The sequence below is a fragment of the Chelonia mydas genome, chromosome 18 (genome assembly GCF_015237465.2).
Source record: "Chelonia mydas isolate rCheMyd1 chromosome 18, rCheMyd1.pri.v2, whole genome shotgun sequence".
NCBI lineage: Eukaryota > Metazoa > Chordata > Testudines > Cheloniidae > Chelonia > Chelonia mydas.
In genome coordinates, this window is record NC_051258.2 from 10,319,451 (window position 1) to 10,336,506 (window position 17,056).

At 45.5% G+C, this 17,056-nt stretch overlaps 1 protein-coding gene across 1 annotated transcript in view; it reads left to right on the forward strand.

Annotated features, from left to right (window-relative positions):
* The first annotated feature begins 9,292 nt into the window (after positions 1-9,292).
* Positions 9,293-17,056, forward strand: part of LRRC38 (leucine rich repeat containing 38) — a 28,968-nt gene continuing 21,204 nt past the window's right edge. Inside the window, exon 1 of the mRNA XM_007053684.4 lies at positions 9,293-10,246. Within this exon, the coding sequence (XP_007053746.4) occupies positions 9,622-10,246 (625 nt within the window). The 5' untranslated portion in view covers positions 9,293-9,621. The remainder of the gene's footprint in view (positions 10,247-17,056) is intronic.

Below are 17,056 nucleotides of genomic sequence, written 5' to 3' on the forward strand. Positions count from 1 at the left end.
CTTGTATCGATTGTATTGTCAGTGTGGGGCATTGTGGGATGGCTCCTGGAGGTCACTAACAGTTGACATAAGCAACGCAGTGTCTACACTGACACTACGTTGACCTAATTACATCAACCGCGACTCTACACCGCATGGGGAGGTGGTGTTACTAAATCGGCATAGAGAGGCACTTAGGTGCAAGCCAGATTTAAGATACTTCCACACCCAGAAGATACTTCCACAGAAGATACTTCCACACCCAGGTCAACACTAGGTAGCTTACGTTGACCTAACCATGTAGTGTAGACCAGGCCTCAGTGTCACAGCTAAATCCGAGGTCAAACAGTTTAGCATAAGTAGTTAGCACATATTTAAGATGAATCCAATTAAGATGGTCCATTAACACCCCTGTTGTCACAGGACAAAAGAGAAGGTTAGTGGGTTAGAGATTGTCGTAATAAACCATAAATCCCATGTCTTTATTAAGACAGGTTTCAGAGTAGCAGCTGTGTTAGTCTGTATCCGCAAAAAGAAAAGGAGGACTTGTGCCACAAGTACTCCTTTTATTAAGACAATGATTTTTAGTGTCTAGCAAAGTTATGAATTTAAGTTCCCAGGCTTGTCTTTTGAAAGTGCTGTGCAGGTTTCCTTTGAGGATGAAAACCTATAGATCAGATATAAAGTGATCGCTTTGTAAGTGTTCATCCACAGGTGACAGGGTGGTTTTTGTCTCATCATTTTCCTGTGTGAATTCCTTTGCGAGTGCAGTGATTGCCTGGTTTCACCCACATCGTTGTTATTGGGGCAGTCAGCGGATGTTCAGTGTTGTTCCGCAGCATGGAATGGGTGCCTGTTAGCAGAAAAACACCTTTCCATAAATCAAAATAAATAAATCCCATTGCTCGGCTGCTTATGCATTTCAGTCTGGGTTGGGCTTAGTCCCCATGGAGTCAGGGCACAGGGGCCTATCCAGAATGTTTCATAAATTGCTCAGAGAGGTAATAAAAATGAGATATCACCCCCCTTGAACAACACAAATTAATCTCCAGGCTCTTCCAGATTAATTTCTTGTTTTCTCTTCTCCAGGAGCTTTTTTGCTCACTCTGCTTTCCAGAACATACACAATTTGTCATACTCTATTACTCTCACCTTAGCCAGATCGCAGAGTGACACGGTCAGACTCTGAATGCTTCTATAAAGTATTTGGAGATTGCTCTCTATAGAAAGGTTAGGCAGAATGAATGTGGAGGGTAGGGGTTACACTTGGATAAGATAAGTTGCACAAAGTCCTTAGAATCCTGTTACTTGGAGCAAACGTGACATCTTTATATTGGCAACAATGGGTTCAGATCCCTTTCTTATTGTAACTTTTAACTAAAGCTGCAAGAAACTCTGTGGTTTCAATTCCGAGAGGTTCAGTCAGACTTTTTTTCTTTTCCATTTTACTTCTCATGAGCTCTCTCCACTTGAGCTTCACTTTGAGTTTCAGGTTCAAACAAGCCTCAGAACTCAAAGCAACACTCAACCCAAGCTGCTTTTTAAAAACCAGTGAGTTTCATATGTTTTCCAATGAAAATAATAATGTCACATGAAGTTTACTCAAAAATTTATCTCCAGACTGCGGAGCAAGCTCAGACCCCAGGTTCACTCCAGATTTTTCAAATCTTTATGAGCCCTTCAATGAACCTGGCTAGAGATTTGCAGAAATTGGGTCAGACAAAATAGACCTTCCTTGCCACTCTAACCTTTCAGCTGTTCTGAGAACTGAGCCCAAACCTTAAACCTTTTTGAAGGTTCTAAAATATTTAATCTTTTATCCCCTCTTGTTCCATTATGTTGAATAAACGTGATTCTCTGCATATCCAGGACTACACCAGGATGCACCATGATCCTCCAGGAAGTGCCATATTCCCAGCTTGACCAGATGCAGTGTGCTGCAAATCTCATGAGAAGGCCTGTTCTTGTGAGAGTCCTGGCCAATTATGCAGACCCCAGACACGGTCCAAACTGCTTATCCAAACCAATCCTGGAAGTGAGCACTCCTTTTAAAGCAGGAATTCTCAAATTTTCTCATAGGGCGGAGCACCTTTTAATGGAGAGAGAGTGTCACATAGGTACCGCCCCAGGGGTACTGGAACAATGTGTATAGTGGGGGTAGGGAGAGCCATTGAACCAAACTGTAAACCCTGTATATGATGGAAACCACTTCAAGCTAGGAGGTGTGGTAGCACCCCAAGTTCCAGCACCTATGCTCCCCTCTCACTTGATATCATGCGGGTCCTGTCCTCTGTCTGTCACAGTTGCATAACATCTCTGTGACAACTACAGAGGAAAGTAACAGTAGGGAAGTATTTAATGTATTTTTAGCTGTCTTCTAATGCAGTTGAGTACCTGGAAATAAGAAAGAAAGCCCGTCAGCTTTCTCCAACCACTAGTAGTCCACGGACCACATTTTGAGAACTAGTACTTTAAAATTTGTGCAATCTTTGGGGACCCCACACCGGGTTTTTCATTAAGCTATGGGCATGCCGGGACTGGACTTTGGAAGCTTAGGCAGTGCTGTATGGACACCTGTGTAGCACATCGTGAGCAGTAAAGCTCACAATCCTGTACCTCACTGATTTAAGGAACTCCCAGTAACCAGAGACACAACAGTTCACTCATCACAGTGCAATGGGGACACACATTCATTCCTGTTAGGTAACAAGACAGTGTTTCCTATGAGTGGGCAAGGTGCCACTTTTAGTTGCTTATAATTCCCCTTGACACCCTGGTAATACTGGGCCAGCATGTCAAATGACCTGCTACTGCATGTGACAGAGGCTGGGCATCTAACTACATGTTGGAAGTTGTGTACCAACACCTTTTTGGGGTAGGGAAACAGAACGTACAGGGTCCTTTGGTCCATGGATGGTTATGTTGTTTTTAAAGGACTTGCTAATAACATCGTTACCATATGTCTGTCTAAGCCACGTTCCCCGTGGAGCAAATGATGGAATCATTCTGATGTAGATTGCTGGACTCGTTTGGCTGCTGAACGGTGGTGTCTAAAGTTTTCAAATTCAATCATTGCCACTGTGAAGTTGATTAATTTTGAGATGTTTTGTCTCCCAATGGAGCAGCAGTCTCTGGCAGCAATGAAGGACTCTGAGCAGGTATAACACAAGCTTCAGTTCCTTCACAGTTCCCAACATTCCTTAGGAATTAAACAAGACAAAGAAGTTTCCCTTTTCTCCCTTTTTTTCTTTTGACCTTACATCTAAGAAAGAGTGAAAGAAAAACTGTCCAGTGGTGTTCATACTAACATCAAGCATCCCTGCCCAGAATGGTTGCAAATATTTGTCATCAGAAGAAAGAATCTGCATCAAAATGTTAGGCAACTAAATAAGAGATTTTCAGAGGCGTTGAACACTTGCAAATACCATTCATTTCAGTGTGTAATGAATTAATTGATTTAAGTGAGGTTCTTAACTTTGCCCATCCACGCTTGAACATTTGGGCCCCAGCATGCATTGCTGATGGATGACAATGAAGAGGAAGGGAGCTGGTGATCATCAAATGCACCTAGTACAGCAGCCCCAAGGCATGACCCGTACCTTAACCCCGTAAAGCGTAAGCCTGGAATAACAACATCCTTTAAAAAAGATTGGTCTGTTAACTTTTCACAGACTTCAGTTAGGATGGGCAGCTGCTTGCTTCAGTCTGTTGTACGTAATGTTCTCTTGGTTGAAATATCTGTGTCCCTCGGGCATTTCCGAGACATGGCTGCACCGGCTCTTCTAGTTACTGAAATTGGTTGCGGTTATTCTGTACCTTTAAGGCATAGTCAGTTGTTGGAGGCAGTGAAGCAGGAGAAACACAGAAATTGGGCCACCTTCCCCAAGGGTGCAGAATCCACTCCTCTCTCTGGTGGCCAGTGAAGAAAGGGTGTAACATTAGCAGTATCCAGATGGATATTTGCTATTGATTTTATGTGGGAGGCAGTGAGATACTATGGTGATGGACAGGAGTATAAAACTCCAAGACAGACCAACAGATGGATGGCCTCACCCCTCCCTGGTTCAGTTTGGGATAGGCTGCTGCTGACAGTCCCTTGCACGGAAAGCAGATTTGCACTCAAGTCCTTGCACAAGGCCTGCCATTGTGCCCAGCCAGTGCAAGTAGGTGGTGAGGGGAGCTCTTCATGTCTTCCTTTTGTCCACACAGGGGCTAGGCACAATATCCCCCTTAGTTATTTTGGAATACTTGCATGGAGCAATGCTGGTTTATCACAGGCTGGTGTGCTTTACAATGATTAATTATATGACAGTAGTGCTTAGAGGTCCCAACTGGGGATCATTGTGCTAAGTGTTGTACAAATGAGTAAAACAAAGACGATCCCTGGCTCAGAGAGCTCAAAATATAGGACATTGACAAGGAAATTGTGACCGTAGTAACCTTCCAGGCACACTGCAAAACCCGTCTTTCCCCCCTGGCCTTCGGGGAGCTTAGAAGCGGGTGTTATGGCTGAAGATTGAAAGATGATTTGGGGCAAGAGGTGTCTCACCATGTGATCGAGTGGGAGCAGCTTTGGTTCTTGCATGGCATGTACCTAATTGGAAAAGTTGTGATTTTTCAAAATTGGATGAATGTAAGTTTGGCCCTGGAAATGTGAGATTCCTGTGGGTGTGGCTTTACCTGTTGGGAGGTGCTGGATGGGCCCGAGAGAAATGGAAAATATAACTGAGCACTGTATACTCTGAAAAATCACGTAATATTCATGGATGGAGCAGTTTTGTTTTCTAGCTCTTTGGTCTCTGGGGCCAAAGGAAAAGTGCTGAGGTTTTGCTTTACCCAGCATCAGATGCCTCTACATTTACGTGAAATCTCCATATCTGCCAGATGACGTCAAAACCTAAGCCCACCGGTCCTAATTACTGGAAGAAATGCCCAAGAGAGTTATTGAACTACCCATAGTGGGCCAAACTGAGACCTACTGTGATTCCAACGCCATTGGCTTCAGGGACTGGAGTTGCATTGTTTTGCAGTGGGCTTGAATTTTGGTTCCTTGTACTTAGAGCCAGGGCTGCTGGCAGGGAAATAGAAGCTGTAGTATATAGGAGAACTTTATTCACCCATTCTGGACAAGTCTGTAAGTGTGATCTTGCCAGTGCATAGGCCACATAGCTGGAGGAATTACCCTTGGGCAGCATAGTTATTTCAGTCTGTGCTTCTGTCTGATTATAGCTCCTTAAAAATAGCCAACTGAAAGGGAGACAGCATGAATTAAATCCTGTAGTTTCATTTTGTAGTGTGTTTTCGGAAGGGGGAGGAAGAAACGGAGCTCCGAATGTAAACTGCGCATTAGAATCGGTAATAGGTGTAATATAGTGATATAATGAACTATATAATGGCCACTGACATGTAAGTAACAAGAGGGTGCTATATACTTAGCAAAACACTGGCTATGTAAATAGCACAGGGCAACTATGTCTGTGTGATACAAATAAAGGACCAGACCAGTCACTGTAGTAACTGTGTCTTACTGGATTATTAGTTCGATAATTCTGCTGCATCTCTGTCCCCATAGCAGAATTTCTGGAAATGTCTTGAATGTTTAAAATATTAATGAACGAAGTTTCAAAAGGAGGAGAGAGAGACTTTCGATTCTGAGGGAGACGGGTGAGACACCCAAACAAGCAAAAGCCAAGGAAATTGCTGAGCAAAGCAGCAAAACAAAGAGACACAGAAATGTCAGATTAAAAAACAAGTCAGGAGGAAAACAGTCAAAAACAAGGATAGTACAGGAGAGGTAGCAGGGTAGGGCTCAAGAAACACAACAGCTGCTATTGTACAGCCAAAGAGTAACACTGTTATACACAACCATCTTCTGTTAAACTTTGTTTGGTTTGGCTCTAAGCTCATTGGGTCAGGGCTTGTGTGCTATATGTTTGTACCACACAAGAACAGGTGTTCTTTTGTCTGCTATCACACCACAATGGGATCCAAAGCTTGATTGCAATCTCTAGGCTCCTGCCTTGCTCTGCATACGGAATGTCTCAGACATGAAGTCTGCCTTCAGGCCACATGGAAATCTCACACCACATTTATGTGCATGAGGTACAAAATCACAAGCTAAGGAAATCTTCTTTCACCATGGGCAGCATCTTCTATGCTGGGTAAAGAAAGTTCCTGATTTAATGACCAACGAGGAAGTCTCTTTAGGGAAGAGGACTGTGGTGGGCCTTAGGAGTCAGGAGAACTGAGTTCTGTTCCTGCCTCTACTAATACCGTGATCCCTGGCAAATCAGGGGTTAATGTCTCCAAGCTCAATTTCCCCTGTGTAAAATAGGACTAATATTACTGAGCCGTCTTTTAAATAAAAAGCATTGTGGTCCTGATTCTGCACCATGCAAGTCAATATTGACGTCAATGAGCATAGGAAGAAGCCCTATGTAAATGAAAGAAGTTAATTAATTATTGTTATTATTATTATTATTATTGTTTTATTATTGCTTACAGGGACTACATGACCAGGTATTGTGACAGCTCTGTCTTTTGTACCTGAAGGAAACAGGAACAGCACCAGCTCTGACCTAAAACACACATGTGAGGCTAAATATAGAGAGGTACCTGTAAATCCCAATGGGACTACTTCCTGGTAGCAGTTGTTTGCAAGACTGGGCCTTTAAAGGTTAAAAGCCTGCAATTCTGCATAAGAAATATCAGTTGTAGTTCCTTTCTGATGCTGATTGTGGAGGAATTCCAGGCCAGAAGGGACGTGCATTTTGTGGTAAGTTAGCAGCTGTCCATTCACATGTTAATTTGGTTATGGAATTTTTAAAATCATAGTTGTAACAGTTTGTTGAACTTCTTTCTAGCCTAGTGTTTTAAAGAGATAACGGTGCCCACTTCACTCTGGGTGGCTTTATAAAGGAAATTCTAGGGGTCAGACATGAGGGATGGAATAGCACTGGCAGAGCGGCCTAGGAAGTACAATAATAGAGGACGTTGCAGGACAGGGTAGCAGTTCATGGCACCTTGCCCCTCCTTTGTCTCCTCTTTCTACTTGCGGTTCTGCCTCTTTCCATATGACCTCTTACATCTGAACAGCCTTTCCCATCCCCTACCCTGAGGGGGGACAGCATGTCTGTGCTGGTGCTGAACCCAAGGAGGAGGAGTGGCTTGCGCCTTCCACTTCCTAGGGCTGCTGGGGGCCGATATGGCTCCTAGTGTGGGCTAGAGCAGCCCAGAGGGCTGACCTAACTTGTGCCCCAGCTGTAATATCCACTGGGCTGTTCGCAATCAGGGAATAGCCGGAGTGTTGGGATGTCCGACTCATGCCTCCTCCATCCCACAGCCCTCTCTTTCCTGCCTGCAACACACCTCCTGCATGGGTGCATGTGGGGATTGGTGCAGAGCTGCCTGAATGGTCTTTGTGCCTGCTGGAAAAATCCACTTTGCTGGGGTATTCACAAGGGAGGGGGGCTTTATGGCTGCTTTGTGCCCTACCGTAGCCTCCTTCAAATTCCTGCTGTAAACTCACTTCCCCCAGCTAGGTCTCATCACCAGTCTGTGCAATGGTGCACTCTACTCCGGCTCTGCACCCTCATTACAACAGCTAAAGAAAACAACCCAGAGCTAGTGAGAGTGATACGAAACAAGACAACCCTCCACGGTAAGTCAGTGCACCTGGCCAATCCCTTTGTTATCATCAACACCTCAAATCCTAACGTAAAACACAACTACTCTGCAGTATCAGCAAGGCAGATTGAGCAGGGCAACGTAGAACCCAGCTGCTTGTGATTTCACTCCAACTCTCTTCCGCCAGTAGTCACAAGAACTAGCGTAATAATGAATAATACGGTAAAGCAGGGCCCTCAGTCTAAAACAGCAGAGTGCATGGAGTAGTCCCCATTGCAGGCAGTCCTACACGGAGAAGTCTTCTTAAATGAAAGGATAATGGGGTGTCTATTTCTATGGGACAAGTAGCACAGACTGGCAAATACAGATGCTGCTACCCTCACTCCTTCCCCAGACTCTGCTTTCCCTAGTCAGATTTAGCTCTAAGCACTTCACAAGTTGGGTAACAGTGACTCTAAACACGTTTCTCTAATGTGATAATAAACCAATGTGGCCAGCTCCCCTGGGAATTTAGGAAAAGGCAAAATTGGCATTTAAGTGCCCAATTCCGATCGCTCTTCCATGGGAGTTAGGTGCCTAAAGACAGGGCCGGCTCCAGGCACCAGCGAAGGAAACAGGTGCCCGGGGCGGCCAATAGAAAGGGGCGGCACTCCGTCCGTCATCGGGGAGGCACGTCCAGGTCTTCGGGGGCAATTCGGCGGCAGGCCCTGCAGTCCCTCTCTTCTTCTTGAGTGGCACTTCAGCGGCAGCTCAACCAGGCTTGGGGTTTTGGTTTTTTTCCCCTTCGCCGCTTGGGGCAGCAAAAAAGCTGGAGCTGGCCCTGCCTAAAGATCAGCTGTGCTTTCGGAATATCTCCCCCTTAGCCCTTAAACTGCTGATCTAGTGTCCAGGCCACACGTCTGCCTGCTTGTAGGACACACGAGGCTCCCTGCAGCTGAAGGGGAGGGTATGTCCTTGGGGCGGTGATACTGGGGAGAGTGTCACGAAGACACACATGCTTCTGTACAAAGGCTTGTCTGCTGGGGGTGGGGATGGGGAGAATGTCAGATATTTCAAAACCCCTAAGGCCAAATTTTCAGCTGATGTAATTCCATGTCGCTCCACTGCCTTCAGTTTACTCCACTAGAGGATCTGGCCCAGAAGACATGTTTGTACCTGGCCTCCTAGGGACATGGCCAGTGCAACATTAAAAAGTAGCAGCTGTGGATCATAAAAAAGGAGCCATGTAAAATGCGTAACAGATCAAGTGCCCCTCTTTGCTGTTATGGGTTCTATCCCCTTTGTGGAAGGTAGGTTGACATGTATTTAACCGAAGTTACACTTGATCCAAACCAAAAGAAGCCAGTACTTTCAGGACGAGTATTCAGATAAAACACAGGTCAGTGTTCACTGCCCCAGCTGGTCTTTGCCCCCCTGCTTTACAAATGGAAAAGAAAGAGACCTTAGCAGCAGTCCAGGCTGGTTCCCTCCCCTCCCCCTGCCTGGCTGTCTTTTGGGCAGGGAGCACTTAGAACTAGGAACACAGCATGGTGCGGAAAGAAATAAAATAACTGACTTCATCAGCTTTCATTACATTCACGGCTAGTTAACCATGAACTGGTTACCGGTTAACTGCTGCTCACAGAGTCACAGGAGAAGGTCTGATTTCCCTTTTGCTGGAATAAGCAGCAAATACGCAGACAGGTTCCCTGCTTCCTTTAACCTGCAAAAACAGGGGAGTCCTTCAGAGCTCATCCATCCGCTCAGTCATCTCTCTCTTCCCTACACTCTACAGCATTCTAAATCCCTGATAGTGTAAATCCTCACATTTGCTTCCCTCCCTCTCTCCCTCAGACACACACACTCTCTCTCCCCCTCCTCCCTAGTCGGCTGCTATCTGATCTGTGATGATATGCGATCTCTTGGATACACACACACACACACACACACACACAAACCACCAGGCATTGCTACCCAGCTGAGCAAAATGTCTTTCTCCTAGCAGCGTTGCTCATCATAGCTTTCAAATCCTTGACGATGTGGCCATGCTTTCCCCTCTGCCTTCTACTTTCTCTCTGTTTCTGCCTGCTCTTCTTACCCTTGGGGCAACTGTGCCCTGCTCTCTGTAGCTGTATGGACTCCCACACTATAGACTGCAGGGATCAAGGACTCCCCAGTGTTCCTAATCTGTTTCCACTGGATGTACGGAAACTTCTCATAGCTGACAACAACATTCAGACTATACCAGCTGATTTCTTTATATTTTATGGAGATCTAGTCTACTTGGACTTCAGGAATAACTCAATCACCTCCTTAGAAGAGGGAACTTTCAGCAGTTCCACCAAACTGGTGTTTTTAGACCTAAGCTACAATAATTTAACGCAGCTTGATGCTGGGATCTTCAAGTCGGCAGAGAAGCTGATAAAATTAAGCCTTGGGAACAATAACCTAGTGGATGTGGACGAGGCTGCTTTTGAGAACCTGGAACAGCTCCAAGTGTTAGAACTGAATGACAATAATTTGCAGAGCCTCAACGTGGCTGCCCTGGAAGCACTTCCATCCCTTCGGACTATACGTCTAGAGGGCAACCCATGGGTCTGTGACTGTGACTTTGCCAACCTCTTCAGCTGGATACAAGAGAATGCATCCAAGCTTCAGAAAGGTAAAGCTAAATGACTTGCAAGGCAGCTAGTGTGTGTGTGTGTGTGTGTGTGCGTGCGTGCTTGGTCAGCTTGTCCGTCTGGGTGTATTGCCTGCAGTGATCCAACCTGTGAATTCTGGTCCTACCACAATTACACATTTGAACCAGTGAGTCCCTTAAAATGAAGATGGTTTCCTTTAGTAACAACATCCCCTCCCAGTAAATGGGATATTTTGGTCCTGAGACTAAACCTATCCAGGTTGAGAAGGAGCCTTTTCAAATAGGGTAACCCAGCACTGATTCTCTTCCAGGCTTTGGTTTCTATTAAGTAAATAAATAGATTTCCCTTAATAAGCCCTTTGAATGGCTGAATATTTGTGCCAGCACATGGGGGAACCTTATTTTACCCTGCCTAGATTTTCTATGAAGCAGCACAGGATAGTTCAATCCCTGCATCCCATTTTATACACTGTGGTTGTTGACCCTTTCCTGGAATTAGTTGCTTTTGATTGCCTGCATTGGGATCTCCAGTTCCAGCTTGATTGTTGCTGGTTTTCATACAAATAACATAGCTTTTAGTTTTGGAAGCCAATTTACATGAGAGCTCAAGCTGCAAAATTTGGAACGGCATCTGGGTTTGGATCTGGACCACTTCAAATGGCAAAGCACTTGGTTCTGGGGTTTTGGCTGGTTATTTTTCAGATGTGTATTGAAATAATATTAAAGCAGCCATGTGCAGGAATCCAGACTCTCCCTGCCCAAAGCTACTCTTAATCTTACCAGCCTTAGCTGGAGATCAACCACAGTTCATGGTTCCCAACAAGCACCGGGTCATATACCCATGCCACTGAGCCCCCAAGATGCACATGAAAGACAAACTGCTAGGAGCATAGGCGCTAACAGTGTGACTGAGGGTCCACAAAGTAACACCCCTAATGAGGTCACTGCTGCCTAGTCTGCTTCTGAGCAGGACTGCGTTTGACTGGGAAGGGGGGCGGGGGCGGGATGATAAAAGGCTGAGGCTTGAAAGCCAGGGAGAATGGGAGGAGGTGGAGAAAGAGGGAGAATCCATTCTCTAAAGAGCATCTCTGTGTATTTCATGGAGTGTCAGAGGCAGAGGGAGGAAAACACAGAATGAGCCAAGAAAATGATTTCAGAAGCTTTTTCCCTCCTCTTTGTCACCAGAGAGGCTGTCATCACGTATGTGAGCTCTCCCTGTGCTCGTGACCTTGGGTGGCATTTTTGATACATTAATCTTGTGTGCCCTACCTGCTCAAGGATGTCATGGAACCAGTTCCTATTAGAGATGAATGAAATGATTTGGGGAGACAAAGGGTTGATCTCCCCACCCCTGCCAGGCGTGAGCTGAATCTCGACCTATGTCCCCCACGATGCCTGGGCCACCTTTCGTCTGTCTCTGAGCTGAGTGTTGGCCCACCTCTCCTGCAGTATCTGAGCCAAACCCTGACCCATCTCTTTCCCGGATCCAAGCCAAACTTTCATCCGTCTGCCCCTCTGTGTCCCAACAGAACCTTCACCCATTTCCCCCAACTCCTTGTCTGAATGGCATTTACATTTTCTTTTGCTTTAACCTTTAACTGAGCATAAACTGTGATCAGTTTCCCCCCTACCTCCTTATCTGAGCCAGCATTATCCCTCATTTCCATCCCTTTTTCTTAGTCAATCTTTCTCCCATCATCCCCCTAACCCAACCCAATCTGTTCCACCTTCAAAAATATTCAAATAACGAGACCCTCCCCTCCCCAATCTGCCTCCCTTACCAGCATACCTTCCACCACTCCACTTTCACCCTCCCATTGCTCTTATGCCTGTTCCTAAGTTTACCTGTGTTTCTTTGGCCTAGAAATCCCAGAGATCAAGTTTTCTTACAGGATTCCCCATGCTTCCTGGGGTCAGTGAGGCTAGAAACACTTTGTCACCATGTTTTGTTTCAGCCATTTGCAACCCTAGATGAACCCAAGAATATTTATTTATTTGTTCTGAACTCCAGAAGGAGGTGAGAGGAAAACCACTTGGAAGTCTCTGGGTAAAGATAAAAGAGGTAAATAACAGGGGTAACATCATGATAGGGGTCTACTCTAGACTGCCAAATCAGGAAGAGGAGGTGGATGAGACATTTCTAGAACAAATAACAGCGATATCCAAAACACAAGACCTGGAAGTAATGTGGGACTTTAGCTATCCAGGCATCTGTTGGAAAAGTAATACAGTAAAATACAATTTCCAGTAAGGTGTTGGAATGTGTTGGGGACAGTTTTTTTGTTTCAGAAAGCGGAGGAAGTAACCCAGGGGCAGCCATTTTAGACTTGATTCTGACCAGCAGGGAGGACTTGGTAGCGAATCTGAAGGTGGAAGGAATTTTGGGTGACAGTGATCATGAAATGATAGATTTCATTATTCTAAGGAAAGGAAGGAGTGAAATCATCAGAATAAGGATAATGGACGTCGGAAAAGAAGACTTTAACAAACTAAGAGAACTGGGAGGTAAGATTCCCCTGGGAAGAAAATCTAAGGGAAAATAGACTTCAGGAGACCTGGCAGTCTCTCAAGGAGTTGATATTAAAGGCAAAACTGCCAACTATTCCAATGTGAAGGAAAGATAGGAAGAATAGCAAAAGAATATGGCTCCATCTTTAATGGCCTATAAATCAAGAAGGAATTCTACAAAAAGTGGAAACATGGACAAATTGCTAGGGAGGAGTACAAAAGAACAGCACAAGCATGTAGGGACAAAATTAGAAAGGCTAAGGCACAAAGTGAGACTTAAGGGACATAAAAGACACTAAGAAGAGGTTCTGTAAATACATTAGGAGCAAGAGAAAAACAAAGGAAAGTATAGGTCCTCTACTTAATGGGGAAGAAAAGCTAATGACATCAAGAGGGATGGATGGGGGAGGGATAGCTCAGTGGTTTGAGCATTGGCCTGCTAAACCCAGGGTTGTGAGTTCAATCCTTGAGAGGGCCATTTAGGGATCTGGGGCAAAAATTGGGGATTGGTCCTGCTTTGAGCAGGGGGTTGGACTAGATGACCTCCTGAGGTCCCTTCCAACCCTGATATTCTATGAACTCTGCTAGGCCACGCCTAACTCTTTAGGGGAGAGGGATAGCTCAGTGGTTTGAGCATTGGCCTGCTAAACCCAGGGTTGTGAGTTCAATCCTTGAGGGGGCCATTTAGGGATCTGGGGAAAAAATTGGGGATTGGCCCTGCTTTGAGCAGGGGGTTGGACTAGATGACCTCCTGAGGTCCCTTCCAACCCAGATATTCTATGATCCTAAGAGGGCTGAGGTATTTAATGCCTATTTTGCTTCAATTTTCACTAAAATGGTAAATTGTGACCAGATTCTTAACATAATTAATATTAACAACAAGAGGGAAGGAACAAAGCCAAAATAGGGAAAGAACAGATTAAAGAATAAGGGCTTAGCTACACTTGCAAGTTAGAGAGCATTAAAGCAGCCCCGGGCGCCCTAACTCCCGACCCGTTCACACTGGCAAGGCACTTATAGCGCCTGGACTCTGCAGTTGGAGCGCTCCTGGTAATCCACCTCCACGAGAAGCATAACGCTTGCTGCGCCCCGGCTGAAATGCCTGGGTGTCAGTGTGAAGGAGGTGTTGCATTACTGCCCTGTGATCGGCCTCTGGAAACATCCCATAATCCCCTTAAGTGAAGTGGCCACGCTTGTCATTGTTTTGAACTCGGTTGTAGGAATGCGGATATGCCCTTTCAAAGCTCCGTTTCTGACAGCCGGCTGCTTATCTGCTCTGGGACAAAGCAATCATTACTGTGGACTGCTGCTTGCTGTGAGTGTGTAAAAGAGAGGGAGGGGGGTCTGCTGCTGTCTGAACTTACAAGACAGCATGCTGACACACTCTCAGTCCCCCCAAAACCAACTCTCTCTCCCCACACCCAACACACTCCCTGTCACACTCCCCCCTCCCGCCCCCCCCCCCCACTGCAGCACTTTTCCTACTGCGCTCTCTGAGGCCTGGTTTAACTCACAGCTCTCTACATCTGCAAGTGTGGCCATGCCCTAAGTTAGATGTATTCGAGTCAGCAGGGACTGATGAAATTCATCATAGGGTTCTTAAGGAACTAGCTGAAGCAAGCTTGAAACCATTAGCAACTATCTTTGAGAACTCAGGGACTATGGGTGAGATCCCAGAGGACTGGAAAAGGGGCAAACGTAGTATCTATCTTAAAAAAGGAAAACAGAGACCCGGGGAATTATAGACCAGCCAGTTTAATGTCAATATGTGGAAGATACTGGAACAAATGATTAAACAATCAATTTGTAAGCTCCTAGAGATTAATAGGGTTGTAAGAGAATAGCCAGCATGGATTTGTTAAGAACAAATCATGTCAAATCAAGCTAATTTCCTTCTTCAATAGGGTTACTGACCTAGTGGATAAGGGAGAAGCTGCAGATGTGATATATCTTGATTTTGGTAAGGTTTTGGACCACAAATAGAATACGAGTTAACAATGTTATGCAAATGCGAAAAAGGCTAATACCATTCTGGGGTGTATTAACATGAGTGCTGTATGTAAGATCCAGGAAGTAATTGTCTCACTCTTCTTGGTGCTGGTGAGGCCTCAGCTGGAGTACTGTGTCCAATTCTGGGTACCACACTTTAGGAAATGTGGACAAATCACTCTTCTCTGGACTCTCTTCAACAAAAATGATAAAAGGTTTAGAAAATCTGTCCTATGAGGAAAGGCACATTTAGTCTTGAGAAAAGACAACTGAGGGGGACCTGATAACAGTCTTCAAATATGTTAAGGGCTGTTATAAAGAGGACAGTGATCGATTGTTCTCCAAATCTGCTGAAAGTAGGACAAGAAGTAATGGGCTTAATCTACAGCAAGAGAGTTTTAGGTTAGATATTAGGAAAAACTTTCTAATTATAAGGGCAGTTAAGCGCTGGAATAGGCTTCCGAGGAAGCTGGTGGACTACCCATCACTGGAGGTTTTTAAGAACAGGTTGGTCAAACACATGTCAGGGATGGTGTAGGTTTACTTGGTCCTGCCTGAGCAGAGGCAGCTGGACTTAATAACTTCTCAAGGTCCCTTCCAGTCCTATATTTCTATGATTCCATGATTCATGAATCAACAGAGCAGAGGAGCTCACCAACTTACCAAAAAAAATTCACTAAACTTTTTCAAGCTTTCAGAAGATTTAGTTTTATTTGACTTTGGGGCAAAGGTTTGGGCAGGTTCTTATTTTATCTGAAATGGTCTCCCTGTCCCTATACCCCAATCCTGTGAACACCTGCTTAGCTTGCCTGACAGGGCAGTGCCATTGACTTCACTGGGACAGTTCACATGAGTGAATTTAAGTACATACATTCAGAAGGGGTTGGAGCCCTAGTTCACATTGCCTCATGGAAGCTACTGCTGTTAAAAGTACAGGCTGTCTATTTCATTAAACGTAGGAAAGTATTACTCAAGGAGGTGAGGGTAAAACCAAGCCACAAAGGGCAAGATTTTCTTTACTATACTTTAAAATCATTGGGCCCCCTGCCCCCAGTCTGCTCCAGGTCCCACCCCTTCCCCCAAGACCCCACCTCTTCCTGCCCAGTTCCGCCTTCTCCCCCGAGTGCGCCCTGTCCCCGCTTCTCCCTCTCCCCACCATCACCTCTTGCATGCCGCTAAACAGCTGATCGCGAGGGGCAGGAGGTGCTGGGAGGGCGGGGGAAGAGTTGATCGGTGGGCCACCGGTGGAAGGGAGGTGCCATGGGGGAGGGGAGAAGCTGGCTGCCTGTGGGTGCTAAGCACCCAATCATTTTTTTCCATGGATGCTCCAGCCCTGGAGCACCCACAGAGTCAGCGTCTATGCAAACAGCAATCCACCTGGACATTTGGCAGTCAGACGAACTGAATTCCCTGATGTGCTGTTGCAAGTCTGGAGTCACAGAGGCGTGTGTTCTTGCTGTCAGCACATCAAGATAAGTAGGGCAGCCAGCATTATGCCGGGGAACAGTTTAGAAAGGAAAGACAGGGACAAATTGTGCAGGTTTCAAGATAAAGGTCTGAATTCAGCACCACACATTTCCTTTTTCATATTTAGAGCAATTCCAGTGCTTGAATATCACAGCACACGTTAATGGGGAAAGCTGAGATGTGGGGAACTGGCTGGTGACTATCTCCATTGAAATCGTTTAGGTATATGGCGGGATTAACAACACAGATTGTCAAGGGACCGAGCTGTAAAATTATTGAGTCTGGGAATCTCATGTGCCTTTCATTCACCAATACTGAGTTCCTGTTTAAAAAGAAAAGAAAAGGAAGACATCCCCTCCTGAAATATAGGTGGAAATTTAAGGGGGGAGGGACTGATTCATCAGTGCCCTGTGCCTCTTTGCACCAGTTATAATGCCCCATCCATTTCAGTGGACATCCTTGGCAGGCTCAAAGCTGGTTCAGGGAATAAGGGTGGATTGGAGTAGGAGAAAGCATGCCAGAAGAGGTACACTCCTGCTATTCTGTGGCTGCTATAACAACCGTAGGGGAATCCCTAACCTGCACTAGGGAACTGAACTGGGGCCCAGGACTGCAGCTTTCGGATACTGCTGTGAAATATGGCCCCTGTAAGGATCAGAGACAGGTGGAAAGAAACAGAAACTAAGTGGCTGGGGGAGAGAAACTTCAGGATAGAGTCAGACGCTGTAAATTACTCTTGATCGTGAGCTTAAAAAGAGACTGTTGAAAATGCAGTTTAATGTGCCCTGCCTCTCCAGTATAGCAGAGAATGACACAAACTGGAACTGTGTATCAAGTCCACCAACTACCCCATTCCTGAAATTTGGG